The 18,190-nt window shown below is 40.7% G+C and overlaps 1 protein-coding gene across 3 annotated transcripts in view; it reads right to left on the reverse strand.

Annotated features, from left to right (window-relative positions):
- Positions 1-18,190, reverse strand: part of mkrn1 (makorin, ring finger protein, 1) — a 63,086-nt gene that overhangs the window by 17,551 nt on the left and 27,345 nt on the right. For all 3 annotated transcript variants that reach the window (XM_060903293.1, XM_060903292.1, XM_060903291.1), the window contains one exon: positions 9,969-10,186. In XM_060903293.1, the coding sequence (XP_060759276.1) occupies positions 9,969-10,186 (218 nt within the window). The remainder of the gene's footprint in view (positions 1-9,968; positions 10,187-18,190) is intronic.

An 18,190-nucleotide genomic window follows, 5' to 3' on the forward strand; every position in this document is an offset into this window, starting at 1 on the left:
AAAAAGAAAAGAAAACTCCGTCCCACTGCCTGTCATGCACTATTGAAAAAAGCGCCACAATTTGGATTCCCCGGCATGCCACTCGCTGTTTGAATACAGGCTAGCAGCGATACTAAACTCTGCAAAATAGGCTGACTGTGCGCGGGAGTCTCGGTTCCCGCTGTAACACAGTGTTAGGAAAATAAATTGTGCAGTCATCCAAACCATGAATTTACATTTAGTATATCAGGCTACCAGGCCGCCAAAACAATGGCTTGAATGACTACAATTTAGAGAGCACAACTCTGTAACTGAACAGGTGCGTTGGATATTTCCCAGTGAGGTCATTTAAAAAGTCTCTGGGTAATTGTTCAAGGAAAGATGAATCCCGCGCACTGTTCTTTCCGTATTGTTCCCGAAACGTTGCGCTTGTGGTAAGGAGGACAGTGCGTTAGCCACGACCGAAACGTTGTGAGCAAAGTTCCTGTGGAAATGAATGCGCGGGATGCATATTTCATTTAACATTTATTTTCGTAACAATCTATTATAGCGGGAACCAAGACTCCCGTGCCAAAGTCGTTCTATATGTCCCCGCTCCGCCCAGGCTGAGGCAGCCTCGGAGAGCGAGAGAGCGCTTTAGCACACACCTCTGTAGCTTGTCATATGGGGTAAGATGATGTCACTTTTGCACAGGCGAACAGGTCTTCTTTTTGAGACCTAAATTATGTCGGACACATTTCTCTATCCTTTGGGTTTTTTTTTTTTTTACTGGCGCAAACATACATCAAAGTCACTTCAGGTTTCTCCACGTGTATCTTATTAATAATAATAATAATAATAATAATAATAATAAATACTCTCATCTGACGTGATTAGAGATTGGAGGAGCTCATGCCCCTGTTTACCCAAGGTGTCGTCCTACCCTCTTTTAACTACGCACATAACAGAATGCCAATTCTCTGTTTATTTTTCTTGTTGGCTGATGACAATGTGAGAAACTTGGTTGGCTTTCAATCTTGCAATCAATTTTGCCATCAATAAATAACTTTGTGACATTATTACTGTTTTGTTTTATTCCATGATATATTTTACAGAACATGAGTATTTAAAATGCAAATATTTAACAGGTTGGGCACATGTGCCAGGGATGTTTACTGACATTTACTTATGTATTGCCTTTTCAATGTATTAAATTCATATTCTGCTGCTAAAATTACGCCAATACGCCTAAGGTGACTTGACTTATTATAGGACTTGACTTGACATAGCCTGTGACTTGACTTGCCCAAGACAAAAAAGACTTGGGACTTACTTGGGACTTGAAGGTTAAGACTTGGTCCCATCTCTGCATAGTGCACTTAAAATATCCCACAATGCATCACGAAAAGTAGTGTACAACCGATAGTCACTAACCAAAGCAATACATCACATCATGCATTGCGGTCACGTTGAAAGAAATCAAATTAAAAGTCTCAAATTTGATTTAATAAAAGGCAGCGGCAAAGAAGAAAGTACTCAGCCTTGATTTAAAAAAAAAAATTGCAGGTACTTCGTTTTGATTTATGTGGGAAATACACTCATATATATATATAAAAAAAATTTTGAAAATCCACCAGCCGACTGATCCGGCACATTTTAATCGTGCGACAGTAATGACGTAAATACCAGCGCGACAGACTAGTGTCCGAAAGCAGTTTTTCCATTTTACCGATGAGCTCACTGTATAGTCCTCTATATAGCAATTCCCTATATAGGGAGTAGGGAACAAGTGAGCGATTTCAGACACAGGGTTCGCCATCCATCAACATGGGGAGAAGGGGGGGGGGGGGGGAAGAGAACACAAACCAAGTGAGGGAGAAGTGTATTGACCTTCATAAAAGTCAGGGAATAGTCATTATTTAAATACAATTTTATTAAACCACACCCAGCTGAGAGTGACTTACTTGGCCAATAAAACTGATTCTAACTCACAGAGAAAAAACAAAGTGCAAACGGACACCAAAGCCCTTTCAATAAGAGGCCAGTGAATGCATAATAAAACCACAAGAACCAGCAGTAAATGTGAGGGACAAGTCCAGAAGCCAGGTTTCCTTAAACGACCGACTCCTACTGAGAAATGACGAGGTCATGTGTATGAAAAACAATTGAGTCACATGAGACAGGAAATCTCCAAATGCTTCAGAAACTGAAATGTTTAGGCAAATTCCAGGTGTTGCTCCTGAACAGAGTATCAGTTTCCATGGTGCAGCTGCTTAAAGCAGGAAGAACCCTTACAGCTCACAGTAACCAACACAGCAGACTGCGATGCATTAGAGATACTAGCTTTTTCCCCCCACTGAGGAGCCAATTGGTGAGAAGAAAAAAAGAAAAAAAAAAAAGCAGGTGTGGTAAAAAGCAAGTGGAGACCTTTATAAACCCCTTGCACTGACATCACATTTACGTTAGTTACCATCATTACCCTAGACCTGGGGGACAAGCAACTTTATACATACTGTTCACATACTGAAAGGCAAGCGACGATGTCCAATGTCCATTGCTGCTGTCCAAAGAAAATCTCATATCATCTGTAGCCGCTTTATCTATTCTGTTCTACAGGGTCGCAGGCAAGCTGGAGCCTATCCCAGCTGACTACGGGCGAAAGGCGGGGTACACCCTGGACAAGTCGCCAGGTCATCACAGGGCTGACACATAGACACAAACAACCATTCACACCTACGGTCACCAGTTAACCTAACCTGCATGTCTTTGGACTGTGGGGGAAACCGGAGCACCCGGAGGAAACCCACGCGGACACGGGGAGAACATGCAAACTCCGCACAGAAAGACTCTCGCCAGCCACGGGGCTCGAACCCAGACCTTCTTGCTGTGAGGCGACAGCGCTAACCACTACACCACCGTGCCGCCTCCAAAGAAAGTGACAATCTTAAAATAAATAAACTTAAATAATTAAAAAAATAATAATAAACCCTCTAATACTGGATTACTTGGATAATCTTAGTCAAAAAGAAGCAAAGGATCAATATACACAAATTAGTTCATTAGCAGTTACGATCTGTACAAAATTCCTCAAAAACAACTGGAGTGACGGTGCAGATTTGTGGCCTAGCGTTAGCTACATGCTGCAACATACCTTCTTTTTCCTGAAAAGCCCCAACATGGAAGAACAGCTTTAAAAAAAAAAAAAAAAAAAAAAAAAAAAAAACCCACCCCACCACCTAAACACGCACACCCTACAAAAGCAAGGAAACCTTTGTGTAAACACTTTCCTCAACATCAACTTTGGCTTTTGCATCAAAATGTTGCAAAAGCCAAAGCATTTACTCTCAAAAAGGACTCCTATCTGAACTGTGGGCTGGATGGTATTCCCGGCCCTCCATGTTTCAACAAGCCCAAGGATGTCTAGTTACATTTGCACTCAACATTGATACTTGTTAAAACGATATCTGAAGTGTTATTCGTAAAATAAAATAACCTTGCTCTAGACTTTCAAACAAATGTCGTAAGATTTTGCTTTGTTTTAATTTTACCCAATAGTGGATGGTACAATAATTACAAACACTAACAAAATCAGCACATTCCCGTTGTAGTCATTATAGTCATATAGTAATTATAAAATCACCCTTGGAATAATAATTTCAATAAACAGTTAAAATGTTCAGTTCCCTCTTCAATTATTCTCTATTCAAAAGGCACAACAGAGTCACAGGTTGATAAGTGTGTAACGGACACAATTTTATCCAATAGTTTTTCCTGCCTTAGGCGATTTATTTCCATTTCGCATGCATGCAGCTGTTGTAAAGTTCAGTGTGTTTGTATAGAACACACTTGAACTGTAGGGTCATTACTACACTCTGGCTCCATGGTGACATTTTGCACAGGACTGGGTTCCTCTTATAACAGAAGCAGAGCTTCAGCGCTCTCTGCTATTAAACTTTTCTGTTCTTTCAGGATGTATTGTGCACGTCGCTCCTTGTTGGATTTTTTTACTGAGTCATGTCTGTGTTGTTTGGTGCCCAATCTGGGTTTTCTATGTCAAAAAAGGAAGTTGGTTCATCTGTAAGTGTGTTTTCACACCTGGTCCCCTTTAAAGGAACCACACTCAGTCCTCTTTAAGTGGACCAAAAAGTGGACCAACAGAAAAAGAACTCAGTTCTTTTTGTGTTCACACTGTGAATTTATTACAAAGAGGTCTGGGTTCTCTTTCTGGTCCAGTTAAGCTTTGATGGGGCCTCAGTCGTCTTTCTGTTCACACCAGGTCCTCTAGAGCCCTCAGACCCCCAGTGCACGGAATTCTGGGTAATTTTCTCTTGAATCAAAATGTCTGCTGCCATGCTTGCCCTGCTGTATTCTTTGATCAAAATAGTGTGGATTAAGGAAAATAAATTATATATATATATATATATATATATATATATATATATATATATATATATATATATATATATATATATATATATATTATTGTGGCCGACTCATCAGTCAGTAAGTTCAGAGAACTGTAAAGCGGCTGTGGTAAGTTCCAAAAAGAAGTTGAGTTTCCCTGCTACAGTCACGTGACCAACTACAGCAAACGAAGAAGGTTAAACTACAGTGAAAAAGGCGAAGTGAACCCGGTGCGCTTTTTGTTCACAATGCGCAGATTAGGCGAACCGTACCGTTGATTTTTAGCGAACCGTACTGAGACCACCTCCTGAGGTGGTCTCCGTTCGGTTCGCTTTAAAGGGGTCTGGGTACGGTTGGAGTGTTCACATATGCGCAAAAAATGCTGAGTCATCGATCTGAGTTCGGTTAGATGGCTGAAAGGGACCAAGTGTGAAAACACCTTAAGAGATCATTCGATTTGGTTTGAACACTTTCATGAAGAAGCTAACTCGAATGCGAGCAGGAGGGAGGGGGAAACCCACAAACTCTTCCATACTCACTTCCGACTTTCTATTTTTTTTTTTTTTTTAAATACAATCGTGAATTTCTCTAGAGAGTTTTCAGAATTGGCTCCTCTAGTCATATTCTCTTGAACCTCTCGTTTCTTCATTGTTAGTGACGCATTTGCTTCTTTGTTAACATTTTTCTCAATCCCGGGGAGACAGTAATAACTTTAATCTATTTGAACAACCAAAAACAGTGCAAAAACGAATTATACTTAGAGATGAAAGTGGAGCAAAGGAAAAAAAAAAAAAATCCTGAACTTTTGAAAGTCCAACTAAGATATGGGGGGGGGGGGGGGGGGCGTCCCCCGAAAAAATTTTAATAACAAAACACGCAAAACCCTGCATTCTAGTACTTATTTTCACTAAAACAAGTTATAACTTTTAAGCCTTTTTCTTTCATGTACATTAAATGATTAACATGTCAAAAATATCAAATTTAATTCCCCTAGTTAATGAGTAATTTTCAGGAGTGCATTTAGAAAACGCGGTGATTTTCCTGCTACACAGTTCATTACTTTGGGGGGGGGACACACCACATGACAGTTGAAGGTAAACTCAGTAAAATCCCAAAACAGTCCTGTTAAAAAGTAAAGCTCTGTTAGAGTTTCTAAAGCTTTCAGGTTTAAAATGTTGGGGACGTTGAGCCTCGTTTATCAATCTTAGTCGAGTTGTGCGTTTGCAGAAGCTAAAGTGAACTAAAAATTTCCAATTCATATTTATGCGAGTTGAAGCCAATTGTTTACATTAGTTTGTATTGTCTGTAAATTTAAACACACCAACGAATACCAAATTTCTCATGTAAATCAGGGGCGTCGCTAGGATTTTTTGGGGTGTGTGTGTGTGTCACACACTGACTGGCAGCCTGAGTGCATTATGTAACAAAAAATAATTACCTTTGCTAGTTTTAGGTCGCTTAGAAACCGGCTCTTCCATTATTGCAGTTTCTTCCACGTTTTCTTGATGTCGTGTTCTAGAAACGGCACTAAAACTTAGCTTCGAAGCCACAAAATGCAACTTTGATGGAAAAAAAAAAAAAATTATATATTTATATATATATATAAAAAATAAGTGTAAGTCTCTTCACGTCGAAAGGAGGAGGAAAGTTTTGCTTGTTTTGACATGGCGAATTATTAACACGAGAAAATACTTGCAATTCGCAACCAAAAAGACTGCAGCTTCACTGGCAGCTTAAACATGCTTTCTAGCGTGATTGTGTTGCGCAGAACGGTGTCAGTCCTGCGCGCCTTAGCACGTGCACCGTTAACAAAGAACACCTGTCTTTAAATCAATGAACTATGCTTGGGCTATTTAAAGACTGCGCCCATACAAGGACGATGTGAAGTATTACGCCGCGTCTAGGAATGCAAAAAATCCGAAAAATAAATTTCTCCATTCGGAAAACCAGAGATTTTCAAGAGTTGTGTCAAATATCCAGATTTCCATGTAAATCTGGAAGACTTTCATCTACAACCCCATTTCCAAAAAAGTTGGGACACTGTGTAAAACAAATAAAAACAGAATGTGAAGATTTGCAAAAATCATAGAAACCCTATATTTCATTGAAAATAGTACAAAGACAACATATCAAATGTTGAAACTGAGAAATTGTATTGTTTTTTGAAAAATAGATACTCACTTTGAATTTGATGTCAGCAACATGTCTCAGAAAAGTTGGGACGGGGCAACAAAAGACTGAAAAAGTTGTGTAATGCTTTAAATAAAAATAAATAAATAAAAACACGATTTGGTTTATTGGCAACAGGTCAGTAAGATGGAGTATAAAAATAGCATCCCAGAGAAGCGGACTCCTCTTAGAAATAAAGATGAGGAGGGGTTCACCGCTCTGTGAAAGACTGCATGAGCAAACAATGCAACAATTTAAGATTAACGTTCCTCAATGTAAAATTGCAAAGAATTTGTGGGTCACATCATGGATGGTACATATCATCATTAAAAGATTCAGAGAATCTGGAGAAATCTCTGTATGCAAGAGACAAGGCTGAAAACTGACATGGGATGCCTGTGATCTTCAGGCCCTCAGACGACACTGCATTAAAAGCAGACACGTGTCTGGAGTGGAAATCAGTGTATGGGCTCAGGAACACTTCAGAAAGCCATCGTCTGTGAAAACAGTTCATTACTGCATCCACAAATGCAAGTTAAAACCAGATATAAATAATATCCAGAAACACTGCCACCTCTCTGGGCCCCCGAGTTCTTTTATGATGGACTGAGGCGAAGTGGGAAAACTGTCCTGAGGTCTGACGAATCAAAAGTAGAAATTATTTTTCGAAATCATGGATGCAACATCCTCCAGACTAAAGGAGAGGGACCATCTGGCTTGTTGTCAGTGCACAGTTCAAAAGCTGGCATCTGTGATGATATGAGGGGGCATTAGGGCACATGACATGGGGAGCTTGTACATCTGGGAAGGCATCATTAATGCTGAATGATATATACACATTTCAGAGCAATATGCTGCCATCCAGACAAAATCTTTTCTCAGGGAAGACCTTCCTTCTTTCAGCAAGACAATGCCAAACCACGTCCTGCACATGTTAAAACTGCATGGCTCTGTAGTTATATAAAAAAAAAAAAAAAAAAAAAAAGAGTCCAGGTGCTAACCTGGCCTGCCTGCAGTCCAGACCTGTCTTGAAGTGCAAAATGACAAAGACGACCCCAAACTGTTGAGCAGCTGAAATTGTATATCCAGCAAGAATGGGACAACTTTTCTCTTTCAAAACTACAGTAATTGGTCTTCTCAGTTCCTAAACGTTTACAGTGTTGTTAAAAGTAGAGGTGATGCAACACAGTGGTAAACATGCCCGTCCTAATGTTTTTGAAACGTGTTACTGACATCAAATTTAAAATGAGCATATATTAAAAAAAAATTCTCAGTTTCAATATTTGATATGTTGTCTGTGTACTATTTTCAATGAAATGTAGGGTTTTCGTGATTTGCAAATCTTCACATTCTGTTTTCATTCATGTTTTAAGCCCTGTCCACACAGCAACGGATTCAGGTGAATCTGATAAAATTGTTTATTGTTTCGGCCTGGCGTCCACACGGCACCGGCGTTTTGGGTGCCCCAAAACGAAATCTTTTGAGAACGGGTTCCAGAGTGGAAAAATCTGGCAACAGCGCCGTTGCGAAGTCGTCTGGATAAGTAGAACGGATTTGTTTACGATGACGTCACAACCACATGACAATCCTGCCAGCAAAAATAGGGAAAAAAAAAGGAGCGATCTCACCTCTTCAGATGTTGGTTTAAGTCCGACAATACATTCCTCAAAAAGGGCGTAGAAGAACAAAGTAATCCATCAATGTGTAGCATTCAATTTATTCCGGACCATTAAAGAATTCTGGAGGATCTCAGAATGTTGGCGTACCGGCTTCCATCTACCCCCGTTCATTCCTCTCTCTCTCTCTCCATCTACCCCCGTTCATTCCTCTTTCCACGTCTCCATTCAAAAAACGAGCACGTGATTTAAAGGGACTATAGCCATAGGAAAGGGAGTGAGAAGGTGTGCGCGTGTGACAGTGACAGGGAAGAACCTAGGCTCATACTCGCCCTGAATTTCTCTTAAAGTGAAGGCAGAAGAACGTTCAGCGCCTGGCCAGGCTTTCTATGTATCAATTTACATAGACGTTTTAATATGAAATATAAATAAGTGTCTTAGACAATAGATACTATTTTACGCTACTGACTAATAATCAAAACTTTATGTGGCTAATGCTACAGAAGAAGGGGTTTATGCGCATGCGTCTACTTGTATTGTTCTGGTGTCTCCGATGGGACCGTCTTACAGTGCACGTAGAGGTGTGGCATGTGTATTGCATCGTTTTCAGCAAGCGTTGCGTTGCCATATGAACCTGATATTTTACTGATCCGTTGCCCATGTGGACGCGATATTAAAAAAAAAAAAAAAAAAAAAAAAAAAAAAAAGCTCGTTGCCGTGTGGATGTAGCCTTAGACAGCGTCCAAACTTTTTTGGAATTGGAGTTGTAAACACACTGAAGACAGATTAAGCCTTGCTTGCACGAAAGATGGTGCGTGTTTGACCCCCCCAAGTGAAATGATCATATGATGTGTGACGTCATGCGCAAGGGGTCCATAAGAACAGCTACTACACAAACACTTGGCATGTCTCGCAAAATTGTTCACCTTGATCTAAAACATTTACTAAACCTTGTTCTTTTAAAATTCTAAAAATAAATAAAATATATAGCACAGTAATATCTAGTGGATATTACACGGGTGAGTGAAATGAAAACAAGTGTAACATAAAACAGAATGAAAATTATTTTTTCTTCCCTGTTACACGTTGAGACACTTGCACTGAAGCAAAAGGACAGGCGGGATAAAATGACACTTTTGTGACACCTATTCAATAAACAATGAGGGGTTATAAATAAGTCTCAAATATTTATCATACAAATAATGAACATACAGTAGCTAGATAATAGTGCAGTGATGTCTCCCAGAATTACCTGGAAACAGAACTCGAGAGAACGTGAACAGATGTGAAATACAATACTTGGGAAATGTTTACCACCAGTTAGGCTCTTACCAGAGCACAGTGCGCTGCAGCTATCTCGGTATAATGGTAATTCTCAAAGCCTCCGAACTCGTTCCTCGTTTAAGTAAACAAACTCATCTCAAACTATGATTAATCACCGAGTACAAGGGGAAATTGTGTGTGAAAGATACAGAGCTCTGTATACTTTACAAACAAACACACACCCACCAGGGTTACAAAAATCCAAAACTGCTTACAAGCTCATCTATTCTTTGAGGTTTCATTTTGGTTGTTGCATATGAATGTTCTAATCTCAAACTTTGTTGCATTGCGTATTCATTTGGAGATGTTAATCTACCGTGCGCGCGACAGGAAGGCCGAAGCCTCTGCACAATGTCTCCATTTGTTCATGGTCTCCGAAATTACATAATGCTCATCAAAGCCATATAACTTGTATCTGCTCATCACCTTTCCTCAAACTCCACTAGATGTTACTGTGATGTAGTAGCCAACAGATTACCCAAAAAACACCCCACTCACCCCTTCCGCAGTACGGCTGGCCTGGCACAAACTCTGCAGCATTGACCCAGTCCACTCCCACGGAGCTGTGGGGCCTTTCCTGGTCTTTAGATGTACCAGCTGGCCCACTGGGCATAGACCCAGAGTCACCAGCAAGGGTGAGGGGGGCAGCGGGAAGCGGCACCGAGGGCATGGGGCCAGGGAGCTCCTCTTGCTTGGCTGGTTTGATGTGTTCATACCTAAGAAAAGTTAAGTAAACATTAGGCAATAGTTTGCATGTCCTAAACACACAAATAGGACACAGAAAACAAGGTCACGATCATGAGACAAGAACGAGTGTTTGCCAGGGGTTTCATTAAACAAAATCAGGTGAACATATGACTCTTACTGTATTATACACATGTGCTGGTCATAAGGGAGCTGAAGAACAACAGCAAGCCATTTCGAGCGTGTTCACTGCTCTTTTCCACCACCGTGTGACTCATTCAAATTAGCTTTGTGCATCGCTAAAAATCAAATTGCTGGTGTAGAACTATTTTTTTTTTTCTGGGGGGGGAGACACCCTCATTCATTCATCTCCAGTAAGCTTTAACCTTGTCAGGGTTGTGGTGGATTCAGATCCTATTGCAGGAACACTGGGCAAGAAGCACCGACCCATCACAGAATGTGCACCTTGCACATTCATTCACACTAAGTGGCAATTTGAAGTAATCAATCCGCCTGCTGGCATGTTTGAGTGGTGGAAGGAATTTAGAACCTACAGTAAACCCACACAAACAGTAAAGGATCGAGCCTGGCACCCTGGAGCTGCAAGAAGGCAACACTGTCTGCTGGGCTATCTGCACTCCATCCATCCATCCATCCATACAAACACCACAATAAGTGTTGCCAGGCAAAACAAACCTTGCCTGGTAGCACTTAGGATGAATATGAAGGAAGATATTGCAAAAAACGACCTTTTTGGTGACCTTGTGTGTGAACATGCTTAGTCAATAAACAGGATTCTGATTCTCTGCTGCTCTCAGCCAATCAGAACACACCGTACTGCTTGATTGGTACACTCATAGCACGATGACACTGTATATGAGGCAATAGCCACAAAAACCTTGACTGGACAACCCTCAGAGTGTTGGAGGTTCTATTTGAGACCAACGCCCATCTATCCTGAAAGTTTCATGAGGATTGGTCCAGCCATTTGCCCGTAATATCATTTATCCAAAATAAATAAATAAATAAATAAATAAATAGAAAACCCCTTCGCCCCCAGTGCACTCCGTCCCGGGGCGAGGTAACAACAATAATCTTAATTGCATGACATCCTTATTTGCCAAGGAACACGCCAAACTGTGCCTCCTCATCAAGGACAGCTAAAGGCCAATTTATGCTGACAACCCAGTCCTCGCAGATGGCGTCTGTGAAGCCCCCCCTTCACAGACGCTCTGCGCGCACCTCCCAAAAATTGTGACCACCGCAGACAGCCTCGCAGACAAGAGGGCTCCGATTGGTCCACTCTACAGCCGCTGTACACGCACTTCCGCTTCCCTACTTTCCCGGTTTGGTTTGTTTTCACGACCGCCATTTTTAAAAACACGAGCGAAGATGGAGCAGCACGAAGAGCGGTTGATCAAGGAAGTATGTACATCTATACGACTCCAGTTCTAGTCATTATAAGTAACCGGAGGATAAACACTCCACTAACCACATCCACCAACTACTCCTAGCGAATTACAACTGTCTGCGAAAAGCTATCTGCGAAAGCCTTGTCGCAAGAGCATGCAGAGGCCTTTACACTACTGATCAGTGTGAACAGAACCCGTCATGTACACCAGTGTTTCTCAACCTTTTTTCAGTCACGGCACCCTTCAGAAGTATGCCAATTCTCAAGGCACCCCCATATAAAATATACAGTCATGCTGACCATATGCTGACCCCGGCAGTGACGTTGTGACATGGGAAAGGGGGCCGTGAGAAATTTTGATGATGCATGAGGCGGCGAAGCCAGACGGCACCCCGGTTGAGAAAGGCTGATGTACACTGTATTTAGACCAGATTATGGAAATCACCTGCACAAGAGCGTGTACTAAGGCCCAATCCCAATTCTAATTTCTACCCCTACCCCTTCCCCTCCCCCTTGGCCCTTCCCCTTGAAACTGAGCTACAAGGGATAGGGCTTGAAATTCAACCCCTACGTATTGGGATAGCCCTTCAACGATCGCATACGTCATCGCGTACCTCCGTCAGCGTTTACGTTAGCAAAACGCGACCAAATGCGTCACTGGCTGCGACCAACCGCTACAGTCAGAGCCAGAACCAGAAATCTCTGCTGGCAGGGTGTGATTTGTTAACTAACACCACTGAATGGGATATCTTTGGCGCTTCGTGCACCACATCCGACAGAATGAGGTGTCAGAACACTCATGTAAACAATAAAAGCGAGAATAACAGAACAAAACGTACGCAGTCAAGCAACCGAAAACAATACTCACTCCCAAAGCTTTTTAGCAGCAGCTTGGATTTCAGAAATCGCTGCTCATTCTCAGCTCGAAAGCGAATCAAGCGGCGTGTTTCCTCTGGATAACAACTTAAAACACGTAAATAATGGAGAAAATACATTTATGACAATCTTTCGCCGCGGGACCCGCCATCTTTCTGAAATCCGCATGAAATCTCGCTGAAATCCGCATGGCATTGTGGGAAGTCACTCAAACCCCTTCGTTCGGAGTCAGCTCCAGGAAAATCTCCGTTTGGAGGGGTACAGAAGCCCTACCCCTTCCCCTCCGCGTTAACTGGGATTGGGATACCCCTACCCCTTCACGTGAACGCGCAAAATGGAGGGGAAGGGCCAAGGGGTATGTCCAAGGGGTGAAATGGGATTCGGCTAAAATGTTACTTGCATGCGACTTGGGAGGGAAAAACACCACCACAAGTTTTCTGCATAACCGCTAGTATCACAGGTACTATCAAGTAATGGTTAAGACCATAACAGAATGGCTGTGTGTGTGTGTGTGTGTGTGTGTGTGTGTGTGTATATATTTTATATAATTATATATATATATATATATATATATATATATATATATATATATATATATATATATATATATATATATGTGTGTGTGTGTGTGTGTGTGTGTGAGAAAATAATCAAAACCAAGCACATAGTTACAGCAGCAGATAATTTACTACAGTGCCACATGAATGTGATTTACCTCAAATAAACACGTACAGGAAGATGATCAATGTAATTGTACCTTTAAAACAGTTGAGTCAGAATCTACACTTACACAAACGTGTTCTAAAAGGGTGTGGAAAAAACACACTGAACAAAAGTCAAGTCCAAGCATGAAGACTGCGTATTAAGAGAACGTTAAAAGCCTCGATACACTTTCGGAGCTTAGATTACTAGGAAGAAATGATTATTTGCAAAAATATACACAGCAGCAGTTTAAGACCTCAAAAACTCAGCTTGGCCCATTTATCCAGTGTGGATTTGCTTTAGCTGTACAATCTCTCACACACACACGTATAAAATACACACAGCTAGACCCTTCTCATTGCATGAGGTTTTTTTTTAAACTTTCTTTAGCAGGACTTTCTGTGCTTATTATAGCACCACATGCCAGGCAACTGAACCTAAAAATGCAACCAAGACATGGAATGCCCCGTGTACGTCGCTTACCCATAAACCCCTACACTGCATCAGATACACAAATTCCTCAACACAGAAGCACAACTAAACCTTCAGTTTGTTTTCCCTAGACTGACCAAATAATGAACTCATTTTTAACACGTTACATAAGGGTTGTTTTACAATCAGGGTACAAAGTTTGTGTCACAGGGGTCCAAAATTCCAATTAAATCAAACTGGTTCTTGTACCAGTTTTTAAGTGAAGGACAAGTTAAAGAACAGATTTCAGGTAATTTTTTGACATGTGTATGGTAGTTTTGTGTAATCTGCTATAAGATAAAGAAGATTAAGTGTAGCTTTAATAAGCAAGGCTGGGAGCAGGGCTCTACACTAACTTTTTTTTTTCAGGAGCACACATGCTCCTAAGTTAAAAATTTTAGGAGCACAGGGGGGGGAAAAAAAAATTAAAAAAAAAAAAAAAAAGGGGGTACAAGCACAAGTAGGTTTTCATTTTAAAGGTTTATTGCAGGGCAAACCTTAGACACACCAACACATAAAATGCAAGATTCAATTGAGAATGAATGAATGAACAAACAAATGAATAACGAACAACTGAATGAATAAACAAACAGTAGCTAAACAAAGAGCAGAGCTAACAACATCATCAAGGACAGCTCCCACCCTGGTTCGGAGTTCTTTGACTTGCTGCCCTCAGGCAGGCGTTACAGGTGCATCAAAGCAAGGACCAACAGACTCAAACAGTTTTTTCCCCACAGGCCATAACCACCTTGAACAATTAGCCTTTTTCACATTACGTCACTTGCAGGGGAACTCATATCCGTTTTCAGCCTTTTGAATGGAAGAAGAGGTATACGGCGGTAACGTATGTTAACAAAACTGTGTCATTCACAGATAAGATTGATAATAATATTGCGCATTGTTGTTTATCATTACGTATTGTTAGCGACCATTCCAGTCACCTATCTGCCTTGTTTTGGAAAGGAAGTTTACTGACTTTCTATGGTTGCTACTTGTTAGCCAGCAGATTAGCATGCCGCCTCTTCTTCCATTCAAAAGGCTGAAAACGGATGCGAGGTTCTTCTACAAGTGACGTAATGTGAAAAAGGCTAATTACATGCACTGACTGATGCCACTTCTAGCAGGTGCAACAATGCACCAACAAGGACCTAAAAGGACAATATTCTCACACTTACCTGATACAGTGCAATACTTATTACAGTGCAACCTCACAGAGCAACTTTTTAGTTTTTATAGCTTTTGTATATTTTATATTTCTACACTTTTACATCCATACCCAATACAATGCAATACCAAATACAGTGCAATATCCTGAGTTTTGTAGCTGAACTGAGTTTCTATAACTAATGTGCAATCTGCAACTCAACACGCCCAGTTGTGTGTGTGATTATATATATATATATATATATATATATATATATATATATATATATATATATATATATATATATATGTTTTTCTGCTGTGTTGTGACATGCACCATTTGTATATACTGTATATTATTTGTTTTTCTGCTGTGTTGTATGTTCCCATCTAAATGTTTGCACTGGGGTGTGTGCTTTCCATCTCATTATTCTATTAAACAAAAATCATGTCACTATCGGTTATGGGAAATGTTACGGGGGATATTTATTGTGATAGTAGGCTACTGTAGCGTCAACACAAAAGCAGCGGACTCAACTTTAACTGAAAGTGTTATTCAGTAGCCTAAACTTATTCAAGCTACAGACCGAGAAGAATAAAAATGCTGAAATCTCATGTCCCGGTAAAACGCACTAGCATGGCAGAACGGCCAAAAAAAAAAAAAAAAAAAAGTAATTTTCACTCCCCCCCCCCCCGGCTACCGTGGGAACCACCGCAGTGCAAGACAGAGGCAATGCACGCAACTACAGACAGGGAGCAAGGCGCAGGCAGAACACACACACACACACACAAAACACTGAACACACAACAATACAGGCTGTTACTCGTTACACTATATTAGGTAGGCTATCCAGCACTGGATTTACATACTTTGCAGTTTAACGTTTGATACATTTTAGAATGTTAAACTCGTCGCGTCTGTGCTCAGTGCTTTCCTAAATGGTCGGCCGCAAGAAGCCCTCGCACGAATGCGCGTGGTTTTTTTTCGTCGTTCGCATGCCGAAAAATTCGCTCGCAAATGCGAGTGAAATGTGTGCACTGCAGAGCCCTGGCTGGGAGAAACAAATGAAGTGATTCTCGGAGAGGAAGTTTTTTTTGACAATTCAGAATCCACGACTTCCATAGTGCTTTTAAATATAAGGCTGTAAGCTTTGTGTTAGTTGTCTCTAATATTTTTTATGTCCCAATATCTTGACCACATTTAGGATGAAAATCATTTTAGATATTTTTTGTTATTTTATATTGAAAAATTAGCCGTCTCGGAGAGGACTTTTTTTGACACAATTCCATACTAATTTGATCAAAATAGTCTGAAAACTTACTGGCATTCAACATTAAAACTTAACTATGTTTCCAATGATATGCAACCAAATGTGTGTTTTATGGTATAAAGAATGATTTAAGTGCATCCCTTTTGGAGCTACCTGTGGTCAAAAAAAGCACTTTTTCTAAAGGACACGAGTAATTTTGCTAAATATGACACATATTGCCATACATTCACCAAAAATAACATTATCACCAAATTTTTTTTGCATGGTAAATAAACAACCAAGTTTATTTAGTCGAGCCTTTTGATATTGAAGATAATAAGTGTTAAATGTGATTTTTAGCTTGCGTACCCTGATTGTAAAACAACCCATAGCAGTTCGAGCAACATCTCTGTGCACATGGAGACAGATGGGAGGAAATTTGTGTTTACTTTACCAGAGAAAGCACCAAGTGAATGAAGTGACGCAGATTTGTAAATCCACTAACCTACAATGCAGCCATCAGCATTCTGATTCTGATTCTATGATGATCCATGAGAGGATAAATACCTGATACTCCCTATTAGTCAGACAGAACTGAGGAAGCCTTTAGGATGAGAGGTGAAACGTTTTCAAGAATCTTCAAACAAGTCCAGTTGCTCTCTTCAACCAACCACAGATTACTATGTACCTGGATGACTGAGATTCGTCACAGATATGTTTCGACGCACTTTGGGATGAGATCCCTTCGACTGGTGCGGGAGTATGAGAGGACTTCCAGAAAACTGGCAGACATCTTAGCCAGAGAGGATTGTTCATTTTTGTCAACCTGGAACGACCATCACTGAACAGAGGTGGGTGTCTAAGACATCTTTTATCAGCCACCTACAATGCAGCCATCAGCATTCGGATTCTATGATGATCCATGAGAGGATAAATACTGGATACTCCCTATTAGTCAGACAGAACTGAGGAAGCCTTTCGGATGAGAGGCGAAACGTTTTCAAGAATCTTCAAGCAAGTCCAGTTGCTCTCTTCAACCAACCACAGATCCTTCACAAGAGATGAAGTGCAGGAAACTGCAGAAAATGGCTAACTGGATTTATAGCTACAGTGCTGCAATAATTTTAACCTAAATGCACAAGCTAGGGGTGGCACGGTGGTGTAGTGGTTAGCACTGTCACCTCACAGCAAGAAGGTCTGGGTTTGAGCCCTGTGGCCAGCGAGGGCCTTTCTGTGCGGAGTTTGCATGTTCTCCCACCGGTCTCAAAAGTAGCCGGTCACCGGCGGCAAATCGCCGGCTGTGGCTTGTTATGCCACCGGCTATTGTCAGTCGAGTCACAAAATTTAATATTAAATATTTCTGACAGCAAAAAAAGTTGTGAACGTAAATTACATCCACTATGTCATGTACGTCCATTGCCGCGTCAACTGCGTTTACATCCTCGACACGAGTGCAGCCATTACTGCCGCCTGTGTTGCCAGATTGCGCGTTTTTCCCGCCCAATTTGGGCGGGTTTTAAGTGCATTTTGGCAGGTTTTGAACATATTTGGGCTGTAAAACGTCAGCAGTATCTGGCAACATATTTTTTTTTTACTTAATACAAGAAATTAATGGATGCCAACGTTTTTGCCAAAAGGGTATTTTATTTTCCATTGTTCAGGCAGCTTCAGCATCGTACTGTGAGATTCTGTTCAAATTGTTTTTTCCTTCTATGAAGCCTGAGCCATTTATTTTATTATTGTTTAATTTAGTCTTCAGGAGAGACTGCCTGCACACAGTACTAGTATTAATAGTTTTTTTTCTTACATGAAAGCTGAGGCATTTATATTCTATTTTAAGGTAACTTCATGTTGTGCTGTGAGGTTCTCTGCACTTTAACTTTTGAACCAACAGGAGCATTTGGATAAGTAAAGCCTATTTTTCTGCATTTTTGTAGTCCTGGTAATCTTTTATATTGGTAAAGTGGTTTATAGGACCATTTCTCAGTGTCTTTTTTTTAATCAATAGTTTTTCAGTAATAACTTAATATTTAACATATCACTCAATTTTAAACAACCCCCGCGCCTCCCCCATAGTCTCCAAAATTTCTGTGGGAAACACTGGCGTGCGTAACAACGCTAATCAAGCTTAAGCTAGACGACCCGCCTCAAATACCCGTCCCAGGTAAATGTTATCCCAATTT

This window comes from Neoarius graeffei, chromosome 21, assembly GCF_027579695.1.
Source record: "Neoarius graeffei isolate fNeoGra1 chromosome 21, fNeoGra1.pri, whole genome shotgun sequence".
NCBI classification, from domain to species: domain Eukaryota; kingdom Metazoa; phylum Chordata; class Actinopteri; order Siluriformes; family Ariidae; genus Neoarius; species Neoarius graeffei.